Source organism: Ictidomys tridecemlineatus, chromosome 10 (assembly GCF_052094955.1).
Source record: "Ictidomys tridecemlineatus isolate mIctTri1 chromosome 10, mIctTri1.hap1, whole genome shotgun sequence".
Lineage (NCBI taxonomy): Eukaryota > Metazoa > Chordata > Mammalia > Rodentia > Sciuridae > Ictidomys > Ictidomys tridecemlineatus.
In genome coordinates, this window is record NC_135486.1 from 116,042,043 (window position 1) to 116,062,813 (window position 20,771).

At 50.0% G+C, this 20,771-nt stretch overlaps 1 protein-coding gene and 1 long non-coding RNA gene across 3 annotated transcripts in view; one reads left to right on the plus strand and one right to left on the minus strand.

Annotated features, from left to right (window-relative positions):
- Window positions 1-12,358, plus strand: part of LOC101964013 (uncharacterized) — a 28,483-nt gene extending 16,125 nt beyond the window's left edge. Inside the window, exons 2-11 of one of the 2 annotated variants that reach the window (XM_078023827.1) lie at window positions 2,219-2,407; window positions 3,213-3,343; window positions 3,702-3,760; window positions 6,141-6,292; window positions 6,798-6,866; window positions 6,968-7,130; window positions 8,095-8,256; window positions 8,448-8,545; window positions 10,519-10,598; window positions 12,221-12,358. In XM_078023827.1, the coding sequence (XP_077879953.1) occupies window positions 2,219-2,407; window positions 3,213-3,343; window positions 3,702-3,760; window positions 6,141-6,292; window positions 6,798-6,866; window positions 6,968-7,130; window positions 8,095-8,256; window positions 8,448-8,545; window positions 10,519-10,598; window positions 12,221-12,262 (1,145 nt within the window). In that variant the 3' untranslated portion in view covers window positions 12,263-12,358. Of the gene's footprint in view, window positions 1-2,218; window positions 2,408-3,212; window positions 3,344-3,701; window positions 3,761-6,140; window positions 6,293-6,797; window positions 6,867-6,967; window positions 7,131-8,094; window positions 8,257-8,447; window positions 8,546-10,518; window positions 11,014-12,220 lie in introns of those variants that run through there. The other variant, XM_078023826.1, reaches the window with a different exon arrangement.
- The window catches only part of LOC120887539 (uncharacterized), a 73,555-nt gene continuing 59,894 nt past the window's right edge, over window positions 7,111-20,771 (minus strand). Inside the window, exons 7-8 of the long non-coding RNA XR_013426866.1 lie at window positions 8,117-14,322; window positions 7,111-7,447 (exon numbers count right to left, since the gene is read on the minus strand). This is a non-coding gene — a long non-coding RNA (uncharacterized LOC120887539). The remainder of the gene's footprint in view (window positions 7,448-8,116; window positions 14,323-20,771) is intronic.

Below are 20,771 nucleotides of genomic sequence, written 5' to 3' on the forward strand. Positions count from 1 at the left end.
CTTGTCTCTGTTTATTCTGCTTTTGGTGTGATATCCGCCCACACATTTTCTCTTAGAATGTCATGGCCCATTTATTTACTATGTATATTATATAATGTAAGACTTTATATATTTTTTCCAGATGAGCAAAGGATAGTTGTCCTTAGTTAAATAAAATACAGTTATTGTAACACTTGAGTACATTCCTTGAGCTAGATTTCTCCTGGGCCTTCTCATATATTTATGATCTGTTTCCTGCAGTATTTGCCCAATCCATGTTTAACTCATAAAAATAAAAGGATGTTCTTCCTCTCTTGGCCAGGGGATTCAGGACTTTATAGTTTCTTCTTAAGTTATCTGGGTTCTGCGCAGTTTCTTTCTCTTGTTGAGCTCTTTGGTTTTCTGACAAGGACCCCCAAGCTTCTTCAGGTTGGAGACCCTGAGTCTTGTGTCTGTAGAATGTCCCATACCTATTGCCTCAGTTCATTTGTGTTGCTGTGACATATTACTTGATGATTGGTAAAGTATAAGCAAAGGGTGTTTATTTGGTTCATGATTCTGGTGACTAGAACAGCATGGAGCTGGCATATGGGCATCGCTTCCCTGGCTGCATCCCAATATGAAGGGTAAGCACCAGGCACATGCAGAAGAGTCATGTGTGCAAATTAGGAAGCAGGAGCTTGGGGACAGGCCAGTCTTACCTTTTATTTTATTTATTTGTTTATTTTTGGTGGTGTTGGTGATTGAACCCAGGGCCTTGTGCATGCGAGGAAAGCACTTGACCAGCTGAGTTATATCCCCAGCCCCAGCCTTGCTTTTTTACAACAACCTCTTGAGGAAGACCCTCCTCACTCTGCCAGATCAGCATTAATCCATTCATGAGGATGAGGCCCAGATGGACCTAGTTAGCTTCTGTGTGGACTTACTTCCTCAAGGTCCTACCACTCAATGGGGGACTAAGATTTCAGCATATGCATCTTTGGGGGGCACACCGCAACCCATGCAGGTGTTGCACAAAAGTTGCCTGCACTCCCGTGGGGCTCACCACTTGTGCTGGTCACCACTCTGAAGGCTAATGGTTTCCACTTCTGTCCTCTTTCTCTTCCCCAGAGGCTGTACTTCCCTTTATGCTGTTAGGCAACAGATGAGGACCCCCAAGTTTTGTTTTTGTATCTTTTCACAAACCTGTGCATGGTTTTGTGAAACGATATAACACTTAAATCAGGTCTGAGCATCTTCAGTAAGGAGAGAGGGAGAAGGGAGAAGAACGAACTGATTTAGGATTTATGGCTCTCCCGTGCGCCGGGACCCTTGACTCAGAGGCTGCAGGATGTGGCCCCTGCTCTCTGAGTCTGGTGGGGTTAGAACAGAAAGCAGTCTTTGCAGAGTATACACGTCCTTCATGTGCACACCCTGAAATCTGCTCTACACGGGCACAACAATATTCCAGAAAAGCCAAAAAGTGCTTTAGATTTTGCATGTTGATTGGCACGATCACCAAGAGCTGAACCATGTCTTTTTTTGGGGGGGGCAGGTAATCAGGGATTGAATCCAGAGGTGCTTAACCACTGAGTCACATCTGAGCCCCTTTTATTTTTTATTTTTATTTTGAGACAGGGTCTCACTAAGTTACTGAGAGCTTCACTAAGTTGCTGAGATTGGCATCAAACTTGAGATCCTCCTGACTCAGCCTCCTGAGTCACTGGGATTACAGGTGTGCACCACCGCACCTGCCTCCACTTCCTGTCTTTTTAAACTGTGTCTAGACTCTCCCTCAAGTTCCAAGAGCCAGGAAATATGAGAAGCATCCTAAAGAGATGTTAACAGTAATGAGTTCTTCTGACGCGCGGGGGTTGAGGGACAATGACCACATTCATTCTTAACCTTCATGGAATCTCGATTGGTCCGGTTCCCTGATTTCCCTTATTCCGCCTCCTGTTTTCTCTTCCTGGGTCCTGATGGTGTCACCTGTCACGACACCAGGTTTCTCCTTCCTCATGTGCTGAAGTAAAGCAAGCTAAACTCTGAGAAGGAGGGTCCAGGCTGCCTCTGCCTGGACTCTTGGACAGGCCTCTTCCTGCCTCCCTTCTCCTGTCTGTAAAGTGGGCATGATCCTAACTCACCTGCGCACCCCAGGTCTCACGAGAGTGTCCCATCAGACAGCATCTTTGAGAACACACTCCCCACTATCATGTGCTGTGCAAATACGTGTGGTTGACCAGGACCTTCTGCCTTTCAGTGACCTGCATGAACGGAGGGAAGTGGACAGGAGTGGCCTGTGATTGTCCCCTGGGCTTCACAGGAGATCGATGTCAGTTATTGACCAATATCTGCCTGAATGGAGGTCTCTGGGATGGGCTCAAGTGTCAGTGTCCCAGCCTCTACTACGGGCCACTGTGTGAGAATGTGGTGGAGAGCATCGAGATTGGTACGTGACACCTCACACCCTTCCTCTCCCCAGCACCAGGCCCAGGGCTTCCCACTAGGCTCCTGTTCCTGTCCCATTGCGGTGTGTGGCAGGGAGCATGGCCACTTTGGGGATTGATATTAACCTAGTGATAAGAGAGTTAAAAACATTTTTAAGTGAATAAAAGAAGAAAGTATAATTTGGAACAAAATACCAATTTGGCCCAGAACTTGACCATAAAATGCAACACAGACGTTCTCCGGCTCAGGATGGTTCGACTTAGGATTTGGGGGCTTTCTCTTGGTGCCCGAGTGATACGCATTCAGTGGGAACCGTACTGCAAAGTGTGAATGTGCATCTTTTCCCAAGCGAGGGATGTCAGGTATATTCTCTCGAGATGCAGAGCTGCAGCTCCCAGCCAGCCCCACGGTCACCTGGGGAGTGCAGGGGAGCGACCGGCACTCTACAGGGTTTCTGTTATGGTTTTCTGTAGGTTCGTGGGCGCAACGCCTTTCAGTTTATGATATTTTTTTATTTATGATGGGTTTATCCAGATGTAACCCCATCATAAGCTGAGGAACAGAGCACAGGGCAATATGGGTAGAATTTTCTAGGAGAATATAAGACCCAAGGCCCCTTGGGCTCCATCCCTTATCCCTGAGGACTACAGCATACTTAACCTCTCTTCCCAGGAGACAGAGGGTCGGGAGAGACCCAGGTTGCTGCCTCCACCCAGGGTGGGCTTCTGGGGGGTGCAGGTCTCCTTGGTAGGGAGCCCAGAGGTGATGCTTGCTCAGTAAGTGATGCTCCTGTCACTTCCCTCCAGAGCCACCACCACAGACGGTCTCTGCTCAAATGGAACTGACCGTGACCGTGACTAGTGAGCCCTACAGTGATAAGCTACAGGACCGGTCTTCTCAGGAATTCAAGAAGTTCAATGAAAGCTTCACGGAACAGGTAAACCTGGGAGAGCAAGTCCCCAGGGCCCCTCAGTTCCCCCGGGGAGGAGTCCAGAGGGGTTAGGAAAGCAGCTGAGGGCTATTTCCTCCATGGACTTGTGAGTTCTCGGCTCCCTCATGTCCTCGGACTTGCTAGGGGCCTTGACACAGGAAACCAACTTCCTCTGGAGGCTGCTGGGTGGAGGAACCCTGGTCTCTGGGAAGGAATCTTTCCATTCCAGGGAGAACTGGGGAGGAGGACTGGGAGGTGCTGAGGGACAGGGCGGCCATGCTGACCCTCCTGACGTTCCACAGAAAGGCCCAGCAGGCCCCTAGATGGGACCTCTGGGATGACAGAGTGACCTCTTACCTTTCAGATGAAAACAATTTATTCTGGAATCCCTGAGTATGAAGGAGTCAACATCACAGGGCTGAGGTGCGTATCTGGGGCTGGGCCTTCGGAGTGGAAGCAGCGGTCCTAGTTATAAAGGCCATTGTGACCAGGCCATCTGTCCTAGCCTGCTAGAGCTGCCCCGTGGAACACATGGACTGGGGGCTTCAGCAAGAGACAGTGAGCTCGCAGTCCTGGAGGCTGGAAGTCCAAGATGAAGGTGTGGGCAACGTGGGTTTCTCCTGAGACCTTTCTCTTTGGTTTGCAGATAGCCACCCCGCTGCTGGGTCCTCACATGGTCCTTTTCTCTGTATGCATATCTTGGCTGACTCTTAGTTCAAATTTCCCCTTCTCATAAGGGCAGCAATCAATAACTGAATTAGGGTCCATCCCAACCACTCCATTTTAACTTCACCTGCATCTCTGAGGTTTGGAGATTAGAGCGACAACCTATGAATTGGGGGTCTGACTGTAACACCATTCAGCCCCAACACCTCTCAACGATGATTTTGCCTCTTTTCCCCACTGGATGCTCATCAGGAATGAGGGAGGCCAGCCGGGCTGTTTCTATTGCACAAATGGAAAAACTGAGGCTCAGAGAGATGCAGCGACTCACCTCAGGGGTCCGTTACACAGTGGCAGAGCCGAGATTCAATCCTGTCATGTCAGGAAGAGACCATCTGGAAAACCCAAAGCCGCAGTGGGAGCCAGGGATAGATACCCTGTTTGTCTTCAGAGATGCAGCCAAATCATTGAGCTGGGAGAGGGAGGCGCCCAGGGGAAAGGCTCCCAAGTCCACCCCGTCCTGCCTTCACCCACCCGTCCTCCTGGGATTCTGTCCTGTAGAATCTTCCCCTAGGAGCCGCCCCAATTTTATGAAACCATTTGATCCTTGCTGGCCAACAGGGCTGGCACGATTCCCCTGAGTCCCCCATGGATCATGAGGAAAATCTCTTCTCGTGGGTTAGCAGAGCCATGATGGACAGTTTTCATAAGGAATTTAAACGGCATTGCTATTTTTTGTGTGTGGCCCTGGGGACTGAAGTCTGCACCCTGGGCATGCTAGGTAAGGGCTCCACCAAAGGACCAAAGGACTTGGGCACCCTTGGATCTTGGTACTTGTAAGGGGTCCTGGAACTAGACTGCAATGGCTCTCAAGAGATGACTACATTATGATTCATGTAATTACCCTATAGTGCACATTCTAATAGATAATATTGTATAATTTGATTTTTCCACATGCTGTATTAGTCTATGTGATACTCTAATTTTCTTCTATGAGTATTTCCCCCAAATCTGCTGTTGATAGTTAAGCCTCTCAATACAGCATCAAGAAGATAAAAGGAAGAGGGCATTAGACTTCTAGAATTTAGGAATCTTGGATGGTGCTTATGAGGCCAGACTTTCACTGTATTTTTAAATCCAGAAAAGACTCATTCTTAGGGTACACATAATCCCTGTGCTCCCTGAGAGGTGCTCTCTGGGGCCTGCAGTGTGAGGTTGCTGATCATCAAACTTCCTGGTTCCTTCTATAAACACAGGAGATGGCCTTCATAAACTCTGGGGCTGGCTGCATTGTTCTCTTGAGAGCACTGACCTTGACTTCTAAACCCTAAGTAGATTAAACCCTAATCTTGGGATTTTTTTTTTTTTTTTTTTTGCACCAGGGTTTGAACCCAGAGGTGCTTAACCACTGAGACACATCCTCGGCCCTTTTAAATATTTTACTTAGAGACATGGTCTCTCTGAGTCGCTAATTTGCTGACACTGGCTTTGAACTCACAACCCCCCTGCCTCAGCCTCCGGAGCTGCTGGGAATACAGGCATGTGCCACCACCGTGCCTGTCCCTTTTTGATTGGAATTTCAATCATCTGGGAGCTGGAGATCATTTTAGTGTTGACAAAAATATATGTGATTAGAAAAAAAAAATGCATGTCTGTGCCTTTGGATTTCTGCATGTCATTTTAAGAGGCTCAGAGACCTCCTGCAGCCCTTCACCTGTCCCTAGGGAGCTGTGACCTCTGAGAGAGCCCCTGCAGTGACTGCCTATCCTGAGACCAAGCCTCCTTCAGGACACCTCAGTGTCTTGCTGGGTTACATCTAGTGACAGTTTAAGGATGGCTTTTCCGTGTTCTCCACCCACATCCAACCACATGGCTGAGGCTCCCTGGAGGCTGCCCAGGCGCCTCCTCCCATTGTTGAAGGCTTCACTTAGGTGCCATTATAGAAAGACCTATGGCAAAGGGCCCACCGTGGTGCCTGGGACAGAGCACTTACCTAGGAGGCCTCAGGTCACCATTTTAATGGTCCCTCCCCCAGCTCTGCCTCCCCAAGAGAGCAGATGGAGCAGAGCCAATGGGAAGGGCGGACACCAAGGCCACCAGGGGAGGATGCTCAAGCACATCATTGTCTCTTCCTCCTCAGGCAGGGCAGTGTGGTGGTGGAGCATGACGTCATCCTGAGGACCAAGTTCACCCCAGAATACAAGGAAGTCTTCAAGAAGGCCACGGAGGAGGTGAAGGAAAAAATCGAGAGTGCAACCAGAGAGCTGATAAGCAAAAATGATACCTGCACAGGTGGGCTCCTGCGTCCAGGTGGGGCTGCCCGAGAAGTTCTTCATGTTTGTCATCCTGGGAGGTGGGGGGAAGGGAGGGAGATGGCAGCTCGCTGAGATCCAGGAATCAGCCCCTCGGCCCTTCACTCAGACTGGCAGATTCCAAGAGAGCCTCGAAAAGGAGGCCATAGAGCCCAGTGGAGTCAGGCCGAGTCCTACAGGGCACCGAAAGGGTCCAAGGCAGCAGGGGCTGCTGGGAAGTGAGGACCAGTGTGATTTATTATGCAGTGAATCTTCTGAACACGAGAGAGGTGCGGGGATCCTGAGAGAAAAGGGACCCAGGGAGCAGCAGGCAGGGCCTCTGGTAGCTGGAAGAGAGGCTGGCGCTGCCTCTGCACAGAGCCGCTTCCTGTGTCCCGGTCACAACCCCCCCCACCCCCCACCCACCCCCCACCCCCGTCACACGCCTCAGCCCCTGGGATGCTGGACGGGCTGGTTGTAAGAGTCTCCTTGTGTCTCCTTCACAGCCCTGCTGTGCTTCAACTCAACTGCCACCAAGGTGCAGAACATTACAGTCACCCAGTACGATCCTGAAGGTAGGTGACACGGTGGATTCAGGAAGAGCTGGAGAGGTGAGGGGGCAGTGGGAAGCCAGGGCTCCTGGCGCCTGGTCACAGCTGCTCTCGTGTCCCCTCAGAGGAATGCCGGAAGAAGGCTGGGGAGGAATTTGCCCCCTACTTCAGGGTGGAGTACAAGGACCAGAAGCCTTACTGCATCACGCCCTGCATGGCCGGCTTCAACGCCTCCTGGGACTGCCACTACGGCAAGTGCCTGCTGCAGCGCAGTGGCCCCCAGTGCTAGTGAGTACCCCACCCTACCCCCGCCCAGCTCCTGGGGTCTACCCAAGATGCTGACTGAAGGTCAAGGTCATGGGACTGGGTCCCAGCATCTCCTGAATGCATCAGGTCACAAAGGACTTGGCAGAACATGCATGGCCAAGCCCCCTGGCCAGGTCCAGAGTAGGCTCCGTAGCTGGTCCTCCTGGTGTCCTCTCTGTGCTGGGTGACACTGAGGGGGGGGTGAGCTCCCCGGGAGCAGAAGGAGGGTCCCAGCTTCAGGACATTTCCAGCCTGGCATGGAGGCAGGGGCTTGCTTCCAGGGAAAGGACCGCCATCTCCTGTGAGCAAAATAGGGAAAGAAGGCTACACATCTCCACGGGCAGGAGAGAGCCCACGAAGCCCAGTCCTAGAGGGACAAAAGCCAAAAAGACGTTGCCAACCTAAACCGAATTAGAGAGAGTGGCAGCCGGCGAGAGCACTGGGTGGGCAGGCGGGAGCCGCACTCCTCCCACTCGCCTCAGCCCCCTCGGGTGGAGGCCTGCGAGGTCCTTCTGGGACAGCTTCCTGGGGGAGGGCCTTTCACTCTGGCCAGAGAGGAAAAGAGCCGGGCCTCAGAGGGGGAACAGGGGCCCCAGATCAGGGCGGGGGACAGATTTTCCGGATAGAGAGGAGAACTGAAAGTGAGGATTGGACCGTTAATGGGTGGGTGGAAGGGTCACCTTGGGGTGCAGCCCAAGGAAGTCCAGGGCTGGGCCAGCTGTCCCAAGTCCTGGGTTGCTACTATGGGTAAACCTAGGGGCCTGGCACTGGGTGTTGGACCCACTGAAGTGCCAGCCCAGGGACACTGGGCTTGGTCTCCGTCCATTCTCCTTGCCACACACTCTCCTTCCCCCTTCCCCGCTTCAGACACTCAGGGGTCAGGGCCCAGCTCTGAGATTGGTGCTGACCCCACTCTCACCCCCGCTGCCCCTCTCCCCCATCTCAGCTGCCTGATCACAGAGACTCACTGGTACAGCGGAGAGACCTGTGAGTGGGGCATCCAGAAGAGCCTGGTGTACGGACTCGCCGGCGCGGGCGGTGCCGTGGTGCTGCTGGTCATCGTGGTCCTCCTGGTGTTCACGCTCCGCTCCAGGAGAGAGGTGAAGAGGTGAGCCACGGCTGCCCCTCCCCTCTTTCCTCCAGGTCCCCCTCCCACTCCTCCTGCTCAGATCCTCTGTCTTCGGTCTCTCCAACCCCGAGGTGAAGAGTAAGAAGCTGAAAGCAGGGACCTAGCTTGTCCTTGGGTCCTCGTCCCTGCTCCCTGATCATCATGGGGTCTCTGTACAACTCTATCAACAGGCAAAAGGCCACAGTGTCTCAGTTGTACCAGTGGCAAGAAGACGATGGTGGATCTGTCCCTGGGACCCTCCGAAACATTGGCTTTGACATCCATGAAGGTATGGGCAAACTCCGCTGGACTCAGAATTCGTGAGGACACACAGAGAGAGACCATGGGGAACACTGGTGCTTGAAGGAGGGAAGGGGGCTTGGGTACAGTGGGGCATGCCTATAATCTCAATGAAGTGGGGGGTGGAGGCAGGAGGATCACAAGTTCTAGGTCAACCTGGGTAACTTAGTGAAGCCTTGTGTCAAAATAAAAAATAAAAAGGGCTGGGGTGTAGCTCAATGGTAGAACACCCCTTGGTTCAATCCCTAGTACAAAAAAAAAGTAGGGGCAAGAGGGGAGCATTTGCCATTTCCCAAATATTTGGTGCCACATTGGAAACCCTATTTCCATGGCTAGTTCCTGCAAGACCCTGGGCAGGGCATAAGCCTGGGCACTGCTTGGCTAGACCACTGGGAAGGCACAGGCTACCTAACAGTGCGAGATTTCTCTAGAACTCAAAACGGCCTATGTGGACATAGATTTGTGCCCAGAAGTTGGTGAACTCATTAGCAAGTAAGTTGCATCTCGGCAAAGAGATTAACATTCGATTTTGTTAGGTCAAATGCACATGTTAAAAATTCTAGAAACAAAGTTTTTAAATTGCAAAGATGAAAAATCCTACAATGAGAAAATTTCTCAGAAGAGTCTTTAACTTCTAAGAAGGGGAAGGTTGGAATGAGGAAAAAGTCCAATTCATTCACAAAAAAGCAGGAAAGGGGAGGAAGAGAAAAATGAGAAGATAAATAGCACAAAATAAGGTGGCAGAAAGAATTCAAACCTATCCATAGTCATAAAAAATGCAAGTGGATTAAACACTCCAGTTAAAAGAGTGAATTTTTTTTTTAAAATCTAGCTGTCTATCATGGATGAGAGGAACATGAAAACAGATGGACAGAAATATAAAAAGAACATGGAAAAAGGAAAACAGGATTGCTAGACAAAATATTTGTTGTTCTCTACATAGCTACATTCGTTGTGGGAATATACATTTTAAGTTAGAGAGAGAGAGAGAGAGAGATGAAAAGGATCTAATTTTTTTTAAATTTTTTTAAGAGAGAGAGAACTTTTTAATATTTATTTTTTAGTTTTCGGCGGACACAACATCTTTGTTTTTGTATGTGGTGCTGAGGATTGAACCCGGGCCGCACGCATGCCAGGCAAGCGCGCTACCGCTTGAGCCACATCCCCAGCCTTGAAAAGGATCTATATTGGAAAATGGCTTACTATGTTAGACACAGTCCCACTTGTGTCCAATGGGTACAGTTTCAAAATATAAAAAGCGAAGATTGACAAGACTGTGTGGAAAAATGGACAAGTCCACCAATATGGTGGGAGATTTTAAAAATACCTGTAGTAACTGATTCATCCAGCAGACAAAAAGTCATCACGAATATAGAATACTTGTACCCAATAACTGGCAGCCTTGGTATAATACAGAACATCATGTTCAACAACTGAAGGGAACATAGTTATAACAAGAGAATATAGAAGACTCATTTGATGGCCATGCACAAGGCCACTAAAAAAAAAGGCCTTAACAAATTTTCAAAACAAATATATAAGTCAGACTACATTATATGATCATAATGCAAGCAATTTAGAAGTCAATACCAAAAGTATTTCTGGAAATGAAAACAAAAAATTTTGTATCTTTGGAAACTAAGTTTCTAAAAAAACTCATGTGCTAAGCAGGAAATCATATGGAAGTTATAAAATACTTGGATATAAGGGATTATGAAAATACTTGGCATGAGAACTTGTGGGGCAGTTATGACTATACTCAGAAAGGAATGTACAGCCTCAAAAGACTTATAACTGGAAGCTTTGGGGGTGAAGCAGTTTAGGTAGTCTGCCATGTTTTCAACGGTTTTCAGTTTCAAGGGTGTGGAATGAACCCCCTCGCCCTCTGTCGGGTGAGCAGAAATGAGACCTTATCTTCCTAACCACCTGTCTCTTGGGGGGGGGGGCTTTCTCCTCCTCTAGAAAGAGAAGATTACATCCACCTGGACTCCATCTACAGTAACTTCCAGCCCTCTCTGAATCACATAGACCCTGCAAAAAAGGTAAGAACAGCCTGGGTGAGACTCTCACCTCCCTCCACTCTGAGGTGCCATCTTCCCCAGGACACAATAGGATCTTCAGCAAGTAAAGCCAGGTGTATGGTTTGTTGGTCCAGACAATGGTCCCTGGACTACTCGGCCAGAAAATGAGCATAACCTGGGAGGGCACTTGGTAGGGGAGGTGGGGAAGGTGGAATCCACCCTCCCTCTTCCTCCTCTGTGATTTCCCTCTCCATTGTAAGTATGTCCATCATGGTCAATTTATTTAGTTATTTTAATTTTTAAGCAACTATTAACGTCAGAACAATAGTAAATACTTACATGCCTCACCCAGATAGTGGTGTTTAACATGCTGTCATGTTTTCTTTCTTCCTATCTACCTATCAATTCAATCATTCAATCCTAGAGACTCAGGAGGCTGAGGCACGAGGTTTGCAAGTTCAAGGCCAGCCTCAGAAACTTAATGATTCTCTCAACAACATAGGGAGAAAATGTTTCAAAATAAAAAAGGGCAGGGGATATAGCTTGTTGGAAAGGTACACCTCAGTTCAATCCCCAGTATTTTAAAAAGGAGGGGAATTAATTTTTTTTTTTGCTGAGCCATTTGAAAGTCAATTGCAAACATTATGACACTCTCTCCCGAAACACCTCCACACATATTCCCAAATACTATTATTATACCCAATAAGTTGATAATAATTCCATAATATCATCCAATAACCAATTTTTCCAACTGATCTAAGGGCATCTTTTATAACTTTTTTTAAGAGAGAGAGAGAGAGAGAGAGAGAGAGAGAGAGAGAGAGAGAGAGAGAGAGAGACAGAATTTCTTAATATTTATTTTTTAGTTTTAGGTGGACACAGTATCTTTATTTTATTTTTATGTGGTGCTGAGGATTGAACCCAGCGCCCCATGCATGCCAGGTGAGCGCACTACCGCTTGAGCCACATCCCCAGCCCTATAACTTTTTTTTTTATATGTGGATATAAATTTCATTCGGTGAATTTTGTTGTTTCTTTGGCATTTGTATCTACAACTGGCTTTTAAACATATAACGTGTCGTTTTGAAAGTCTAGGATGGTTGTCTGCAGGAGGGGCCCATACTCTGTATTTGCCTGATTATTTCCTGGTGGTCTCATTTAACTTGTCCTTCAATCCTCGGTAATTCCTACAAACTGGAGGTTAGGTCTAGAGGCTTATGTCTTAGATAATGTTATTGCGCCACCCAAGAGAAACACAACATCAGGTTGTCCCATGGAGACTGAGGCCATGACTGGTTCCCTGGGAGAAGGTGACCACTTCTTAATGACCTCATTAATATTATTTCATCTGGGTAGATATTTGAGGACAGAAGAATCACCAAGTGTGATTGGCCTCAGATACTGTACTTCCCAGAGAGAGAGAGAGAGAGAGAAAGCAAATCTTGGGACAAAAAATGAAATCCCTGGCCAGGCCTCCTGTAAGCCCTCCTGATGAGGGAGGGATGATACCATGTGTTTGTGCTGGATTCCAGGTAATAGGACAAGTTCAAAGCTGAGATTTTCCTAGGCCCGAGTCTCTAATGCTTTCAAAACCCAAATCACTCATGGGCCCAGCCCTCATTGAATTCTGTTTCTCTTTTCAGGTCCAAATTCAGAGGCCCCAGGTGATAATGACAGCCTTGTAAAAAGCAAAGCAGTTTTGTGTGGCGCCGTGGGATCTGGGAGTGAGGGGACCCCAGCTGGGCTAAGCTTGGTGGAACATTTCCCCATGGAGAGCGCGCCCCAGGAGTTGATGGGAAACAGCCACTGCACATACCAAAGAGGAAGAGAAGAGAGAAACAACAAACTCAGCTTCTGCTTGTAAAGTCGTGTGGAAGCACCGGGGAGGCTCCAGAGGGTTTGTGGTGATGCCAGGCGAGGCCTTCTTGCCCACTTCCTGGGAGGTTCTTCTGAGCGCGCCAGCCCACGTTCAGCACCAAGGACAGCGCCCGGCCTACGGGCTTGCAGCCGGGACCGCTTCCACCCCACGACTGCGCTTTGCAACCTACACAAGACTCATCTAAGGACCCTTGCATCCCATTTTCGTAAAAGGCGTCTATTTTTAAATAATGTAAATATTTACAGGATAAATACATAGTATATATCTAAGATTATTAATAAAGTTATTATTTATATGGGTTGTGATTTTTCGTGAATAAATATTAATAACGTATATTTATAATAACTCAAGACAACAAAAGCAATTTTGTTAGAATTTCCATGGTTCCCAGACCTTTCTCCGGTTGCCAGCAGTCTACAGTGTCACCCGCCAGGCCCTTTTTCTTCCTCCTTTCATAATGTAGGTTTGATGAGATGGGGGGTCTAGAGGTGGCGAGGGGGTAGCTCTGCACTCTGTAAAGATACCATCCCAAGTCTTCTCCAGCGTCACCTCTGGTCCCAGAGAATGCCATGAGCAAGACCACACCCACCCACCTCACAAGAGACAGGGACTCACTCCCCCTGGGGAGAACCAGTTCTCCTGGAATGGTCACATTTCTTTCCATAGCTCTAGAGAGAGGGAGTCCTGGGTTCTATCTCCAGTTTTCTCATCCATCCCCTGAATTAAACTGGGGGACCAAAAGCAGGATCATGTGAATATTTGGACTCAGTCTGGTCTTCCACTGAATAAGGACTAGATCATTTCTAAAGTCTGCCTCTTCACTGTCACTTAACATTTTGGAGAGGCTTTGTGAAGATTCCCGGTGTGCAGCTCAGGATACATTTTGTACTGGACACCTCTCCCTCCGGCCACCGCACACCCCCATCTAAGACAGAGCCTAGACTCTGCTGCCCCCTCGTGGATGCCTCCAGAATCTGCAGGCACCATTCAGGTTTTCAGTCATTTCCTCCTGGGCTTCAGCCATGAGAAATTTTTAACCTACCCTTGATTCGTTTCCATATTTGCTATCCAAATCTTGAGCTCCTCAAACGTGTATGGAGTCATAATTCTTCACTTTAAGACCTGCATCCTGCCTCTACAGGTCTGGGCATCTGTGGTCATGAGAGGGGATATTTATTAGGGCTGCTGACCCCTGCTCCCATCTGGAAGGACATTATCCACCTTCACACCTTCCTGCTCTCTCCTCCCATCTACTCAGTGGAGAAGCAGGAGAGACGAGCCAAACTCAGAGGCTGCCCAGGTCCGATTCTTGGCAAGCCATTCACTACCTGGGTGAGTGTGAGAAAGTAACTTCTTCCCTCTGGACCCCTGTTGTCTCATCTGCAAAAAGCCAGGGACCAATTACCAAGTGCCAAGCACTGTTCACCATCCTCCGTTTGCAACTGGAGGGCAACGGAGGCAAAGAGATACCTAGTAACTTGCCCCGGGATCATGCCGTCAGTGGGTGGGAAGCTGAGATTACAAATTAACAAGGCCAGCGGTCAAGTCCATGTCCTTGACCATCAGTCACGTGTTGTGGAACATGAGATTAACTGGATGAATACCTGTAAGGTGCCTGGTGTGTAAATAGTTCTAAAAAGAGAAAGAGGGAGAGAGAGGTAGGGAAAGAAGGAAGGAAGGAAGGAGTGAAGGAGAGAGAGAGAGAGAGAGAGAGAGAGAGAGAGAGGGAGAGAGAGAGAGAGAGAATGGAGGCAGAGAAGGACGGAAGGGAGAGAGGGAGAAGAAAAGAAGAAAGAGAAAGGGAACATCTGCTTCCTCCTTCACCATTCTCTCTCCAGCATCCCTCCTCTCTTCTTGAGCTTCCTCCTGCAACCACAGAAAAGTGATGGATTGGGTTGGGGCAAGATGACAGGAAGACCTTGTGGCTTTGCAGAAACCTGGAAATGCAAATGCATAGAGATGTGCAAAACACCTGGAGGCAGACACACCAAGGCACATGAAGGAGGTTCTGGTGGGGGCCTCAGGGCGGGGGAAGTGGGGCTCACCTGCGCCCTTGGCTATGTGCACAGCCTGCCTGCCAGCCTGCCTGCCCTTTGGTACATTAGCTCAGACCCAGTTGGTAGCATCCAACAGCCTCACAGCTGCACACACCCCCCCATCCCCACAGCCTGACCTATTGCAGGTTCGTCTCTCCGACAGCAACCCATGGTTCCTTCCAATGAGGTCACTCACCTGCCCAAAGCACGGAAGCCTCACTCTCTTATTAAAGCAAATTCCACATTCCTCAGCATGGTTTTCAAGGTCCCTGGAATTGGGCTTCCATCTTTCCCTCCACCCCACATCCCGGTCACACAGACTACTGGAATGCCACCCTCTCCCTTCAGCAGATTCTCCGCCCACAGCTTCCTCTCTAGTAACTGCAACTCCGGTTCTGCTTCCTCCAGGAAGCCCTCTTGGATAGGATCCCTCTCAATTAACCTCTCCCGTCTGCGTCTCCATGACATTGCTATGGACACTTGGCGCATCCCACTCTCCACCCTGTTCGAGGGTGAGGACGGGGTTTTGTTCCCCTCTGGACTCCACAGAGCCTAACAGTGCCTTGTGCATAGAAGAGGCTATTAATGCTCATTAAAGTTAATTGAGTCAAAACTCATCTCTGCCAGATTTTCGGCTTCCCTCCCACAGCCAAGCCTCCCCCTGTCTGGAAGGGATCAAGGCTAAAGGAAAAGCCTGCGTAGCTTTTTCTCTCCCTCCCAGGGGGCCCTGGTTTGAGAATAAACAGCATCCTGATCCTTCCTCTCCTTCTCAGGTTGATTCCAGGTCACCCTCAGTCACCCAGAGACCTTGGGGAGCAGGACAAGTAGGAAATGGGGCTGGAAGTTCAAGGACCACCTCCTGACAAATCGATGACCCCAATGCCACTTGCCTACCCTCAAAATGCGTGGAGGAGGAAAAATCATTTTCCAAAAGCATCTTGTCTGATCCAGACCTCCTGCGTCAGATTATACTGTGGTGTTTTAGAGAACAGGAGGGTCTTGGCATTTAGACCTCGGAGGACCTGTTCGATGGATCGTGCGATGTGACTCTGTAGATGGCGTTTAAATGACACCCCCACGTCGGGCGGGCCTGATTCACCGGCGATGATACAGCAGGTGGGGGTGCTGGCGGCTTCCTAGGCTGGGCTGCCTGACAAGAGGCAGAGCTCACCGGGGAGCCAAGCAGCTAAGGAAATTTACTGCGTGTTGGAGCCAGGGAAAGTGGAATTGAACTTGGGCGATAATCAGCCTGATTAGCTTTGTGCCTCCTGGAGGGAGCTGAGGGCGGGAGGCAGAGCTAGGGAGGGGGTGCGGGGGAGCCGGGTCAGCCAGCATCAAGGTGGAGGAGGCTCGGGAGCTGGGGTTTGCTGAGGTCAGGAATCACTGGGCCTCAGGAGAGCGCAGGAAGCGGCAAATCCAGAGGAGACACATGGTGCTGGGAGCCAGGGTGGGTCCAGAGCAGTGACCAGGATAGAGTCTGGCGACAGGTAAATGCAGTATAAAGGGCGAGGCAGCCAGGACCCAGGGGAAGGACTAAGGGCAGAGTTCCGGGCCCATGGCACCTCTTCTGGTGCGGGCCTCATGAAAATCTCAAGATCGGCTGCCAGCATCCCCATCTTCAGGTCCCTCAGGGACTTGGCCTCTGCCAGGTGACACTGGGTAGGAGGCAGGAGTCCCCAGCCTTAATTCTGGGATAGGCCATTGTTCTCATAGGGTGGCCACAGGAGCCCCTGACCTGAGATGCAGCCATAGTCCCCTGGTTGGGTAAGGCACCGGCACCTGTTTATGTGAGATAAAATGGAGTCTGTGGGCAAAGAGGATCCACAGTGCCCGGTGAGGACCGAGAAACAGGCCACCGACAGGCCCCTTCAGGGTGGCATCTCCAAGCTTCCAAACTGTCCTAATTGCAGCAAGAGCCCGTCCACTTATGAACCCACTGTGGCTGCCAGGCCTGTGCCAAGCCGTGCATCCCCTAGCTCCCCACCCCAGGCACCCAACCTGCTGTGCAGAGGAAGGAAGGGAAGGGACTCCCCAGCCTTCGGGGCCTCCCAGCAAGGCTGGTCAACAACTGTCACACCGCCCTGGGGAACTCCCGGCCTCTGGCCTTTCTACTACCATGACATTTCACATGTGCCTTGTGTTAGGAAGGGTGGAGACCTCAGCATCACTCCATCTGATCGACCCCATTGCTCTGGACCCACGGTGAGGCAGCCCACCAGCCCCTTTGCACCAGTGAGCACCCAGGAAGGAGGGAAGCAGCCTGCTGGGTGGCGCTTCACCAGGCGAGGACATACCAAGGCCTGTGGTGGGGACAGACTCAGGCAAGCACACAGCTTTCTCCAGTCCCAGGCTGGGCCCCAGGGCCTCCATGGCCAGCAGAGCCAGCTTTCTCCTAACACATGCAGGAGAGGGGAGATTCCCTCCTCAGGATCCAGAGGAGCCTCTTTCAACCGCCTGGGAAGGATCTCTTTCTGCACCACCAGGGTAAACCAGATGGTCGGAGAGGGGACCACTCGCCTGCTCTTCCTGTGTCCCAGGCTGAGCTAAAACCTTCCTGGGCGGCTGGTTTTCTCCACACCTCCCTCTTTTTCAGAATGGACTGCACTTTGCAGAGACCTGGGTTGACTCTCTCCAGACCCGGGATGTGGTCTGATAAGTCAGGGATGCCCAGGAGTGTCACTGCCCTGATGCGCCCTGCAAGTCCCAGGGATTTCCCTGCTGGAACCTCAAGGCAGGCTGATCCTGGGAGAGGCAGCCCACCACAGGGGAAGGGCCCATGGAGGAGGGCTGCTCAGCTCTTGCCTGGGTCAGGAAGCACAGAGATCATGAAGGGAAGGGGACACAGAGAGGACACAGCCTTCCAGGGCATGCCCCGTGACCCCCCTCCTCTAGCCACATCCCACCCGCCTGTGGTTACCACCCAGTCAGACCATTCAAACTGGGATGGACTGATGGGGTCACAGCTCTCGTCATCCAACCATCTCGCTTCTGAGTGTTCCTGCGTTGACAGGTGCTTTTGGGGAGCACCTCATATAAATGACCACCCCCAGCTCACTTCTTCTAGAACAGCGACTCTCCAGATGGCGAGGATGGAACCACCTGAGCACTAACAGAGGACCCCAGGGCCCAAGCTTGTGCACACAGGGGATGGAGAGACCTCCGAGTGTTGGGACGACTCTCTAGGGGACTGTTGAAGGGGACTCGGGCTCTTAAAGCATAGGCAGTCTCTGTTTCTTACCAGAAAGATACTCTCTACTCACTGTCCTTAGTCCATGTTCTAAGATTGTAGAGATTCCACTTCCTGATGATGCTGGAGAGAAAGGTGTCCCCCACATTAATGGTATTTGTAATGGAGCCCAGGGCTTCTCTACCACCAAGTTATGTCCCCAGGGTCTTGCTAAGTTGCCAAGACTGCCCTCAAATTTGTAATCCTCCTGCCTCCGCAGCCCGAAGAGATGGGATTACAGGTGTGTGCCACCATATCCAGTCAAAATAAACTTTTTGTCCTTATTAGTATACCTAGCCTTGGGTATTTTGTTATAGTAACACAAAATAGACTGATACATCATCCTATTAAAGAAAAATACAACATAATTGAAAGCCGCAGAACCGGATGAGATCACCCAGGGAGGAAGGATGGATAGACAGGAAGTCCTACCACACTCTTATGTTTAGGGTCAGAATGTTAGGAGAACCCAGAAACAGAGAAGACAGGCAGGCGGGAAGAGGATCAAGAGAGACCGGAGGACAAGACGTTAAGAGAAAGGAATTCAAGGTCTCTATAAAACCCTAGAGTCAAATGAGAGGAGCACAGAGAAGGTAGAGGTTGTTGTTGACCTTGGTCAGAGCGCCTTCCATGGAGTGCTGACAGAGGAGAGGGTGAGAGGTCAAGCAGGGGACCGGCTTTCTAAAGGCAGGATCCTGGGGACAGAGGCAAGGGGATGTTGCAAGAGAAAGAAAAATACAGAAGAGAGGTCTTTCCGTGAGTGGCAGGAGGTGAAGCCCAGCCGTGCCCAGCCAGCCATGTTGAAGCCTGGGGCTAGAGGAAGAATCACTAATGGCCATCCTATCCTTTCTTACAACTGAGAAATCATGTTAGTTATGGATTTGGGGCAGTCATTTAGATTTTTTAAATATCACATTAAAGGCTTTTATTATTAAGCATATCCATTAACATTTATGTTAATGACTGATATTTTTGATCCTTCTATAGATTTTACATCCGAGGCCCTGGTGGGAAGAGCAGTGAAAGGAGGAAATAGGATCTTTGAGGGAGATTTCCTAATGTAAAAGGGAGGTGGGGGCGGGGCCTGGGTCTAGCATTACCGGAAAGGCCTCTGATGATTGGCAGGAGCAACCCACAGGCCACAAGGACCCTCAGGGGCTCTGGCCTCACGTGGTCTCCTAGGCTCTCTTGTGCTGCTGACATGCAGGGGCACGGGGCTGCCTTGACATCTTTGAAGAGTAGCCATGGGCTCTGCTGGAGAGAGTGACCATACAGAAGCCCCATACAGGAGAGTAATTCTAGGATTAGCCAATTCCAGAATTGACTAAGGAGGAAAAGACAATGAAAGCGGCAGTTGTTATGGCAACCTTAGGGTTTGCTAGATGAACGGCTGTAAATCCGGAGGAGGGGCAGAAATGAGGACCGGTTGGAGATGAGGCAGAGGTGGATTTTCTGCACGACTGGGTAATTCACCATTTCCCACTTGGCGGTCAGGTTTCGCAGGGAACCGAGCGCCCTCTGGTGGCCATGGGTGGCAAAGACAGCTTGGAGAGGAGGAGGTCGTGGTGTGGGGATGGCAGGTGTGTGTCCTGTGAGCAGGAGGAGAATCTGCAGAGGGGAATGGTTAGAGGAGGAGGAAAGAGGAGGAGGAAAGCGACGGCCTGGAGAGGAGCGAGGTTTGAGAAGGAAGTAATCAGAATATCAACTCTCAGAGAGGCCGAGGGGTGTAAAAGTGGTCCACTGTCAGCTGGCCTGGAACTAGATTTGGGGGCCCTGGCACTGGGCCATGACAACTGGCCACCGGCTATCCAATGGATTTTTGAGGCCTCCAAAATCCGAGTGACTCAGAGAAACTGGTTACTCTAAGATGATGGAATTTCAGCTTCACATCAACGAGAATACTGAGACAAGTCTGGCAGCCTCTTCACCCAAGGCTGAGCGAGAAGGGGGACCTGCTTCCGTCCATCTGGACAGCTGGAGGCAGGTCGGTTTGTGTGGAGCAAGAGATGAGGCAGAGTCCCATCAGAGCCATCGCCCCAACTGCTTCTCAGCATAAGGGCCACCTCTGGCCTGGAGCAAGTCCTGAGGAGGATCACAGGCTGCGTCTAGGACTCTCATGTACTTCTCTAAAGTTCAATTTATTTGAACTGATGCATAAAAACATTAAATTGTCCTCTGTGTGTGGGGAGCCCTATGATGTTTCCAAGCACACACATGCTGAATAATGTTGCAATCGGGGTCAACGTACCTATCTCCTTTAAATCTTATCACTCCTTCATGGTGAAAACGTTGAGACTGTCTTCCAACTTTTTGAAACACACACTACGTTTTCATTGTCTACAGTCGCCCTACTGCGCTACAGAACTCCACAGCTTCTTCCTACCCAGCTAAACTTAGTACCCATCCATCCATCTTTCCCCCCCCCCACCGCCCTCCTGCATTTTCCCCAAAGGCCCCATGTGTGGAAGGACTGGTCCCCAGCCTTTGGGGTCCTCGTGGGAGGAAGTGAGGTCACCTGGGGCCTGCCTTTGAAGGGATGTTGGGACCACAGTCTCGGTGCCTCCATCTCTTTCTCTCTGGCCATCAGGAGGTGAGCAGCCTCCTCTGCCATGAGCTCTTGCTATGATGTCATGATATGCTCCCTCACTGTAGGCCCAAGAGCAATGCCCTAACTGATCATGAACTTGAATATTCAAAACTGTGAACCAAAGTAAACCTTTTCTTTTTGGTAAGTTGTTTATCTCAGCAATTTTGTTACCATGATGAAAATCTGACCAATACACCCCCTACTCTCAATTATACTTTTTTTAAAATATTGGATATTGAACTGAGGGGAGTTTTACCACTGAGCTGCATCCCCAACTCTTTTTTATTTATTTTTGAGACAGGGTTTGGGTAAGTTGCTGAGACTAGCCTCAAACTTGAGGTCCTCCTGCCTCAGCCTCCAAGTCACTGGTATTACAGGTGTTCAATTGTACTTCACCCTGTTCAATTGTACTCTACATAAACAAACATTATAAACTATTTTGTAGCATCGATACCTTCAGAAAGTA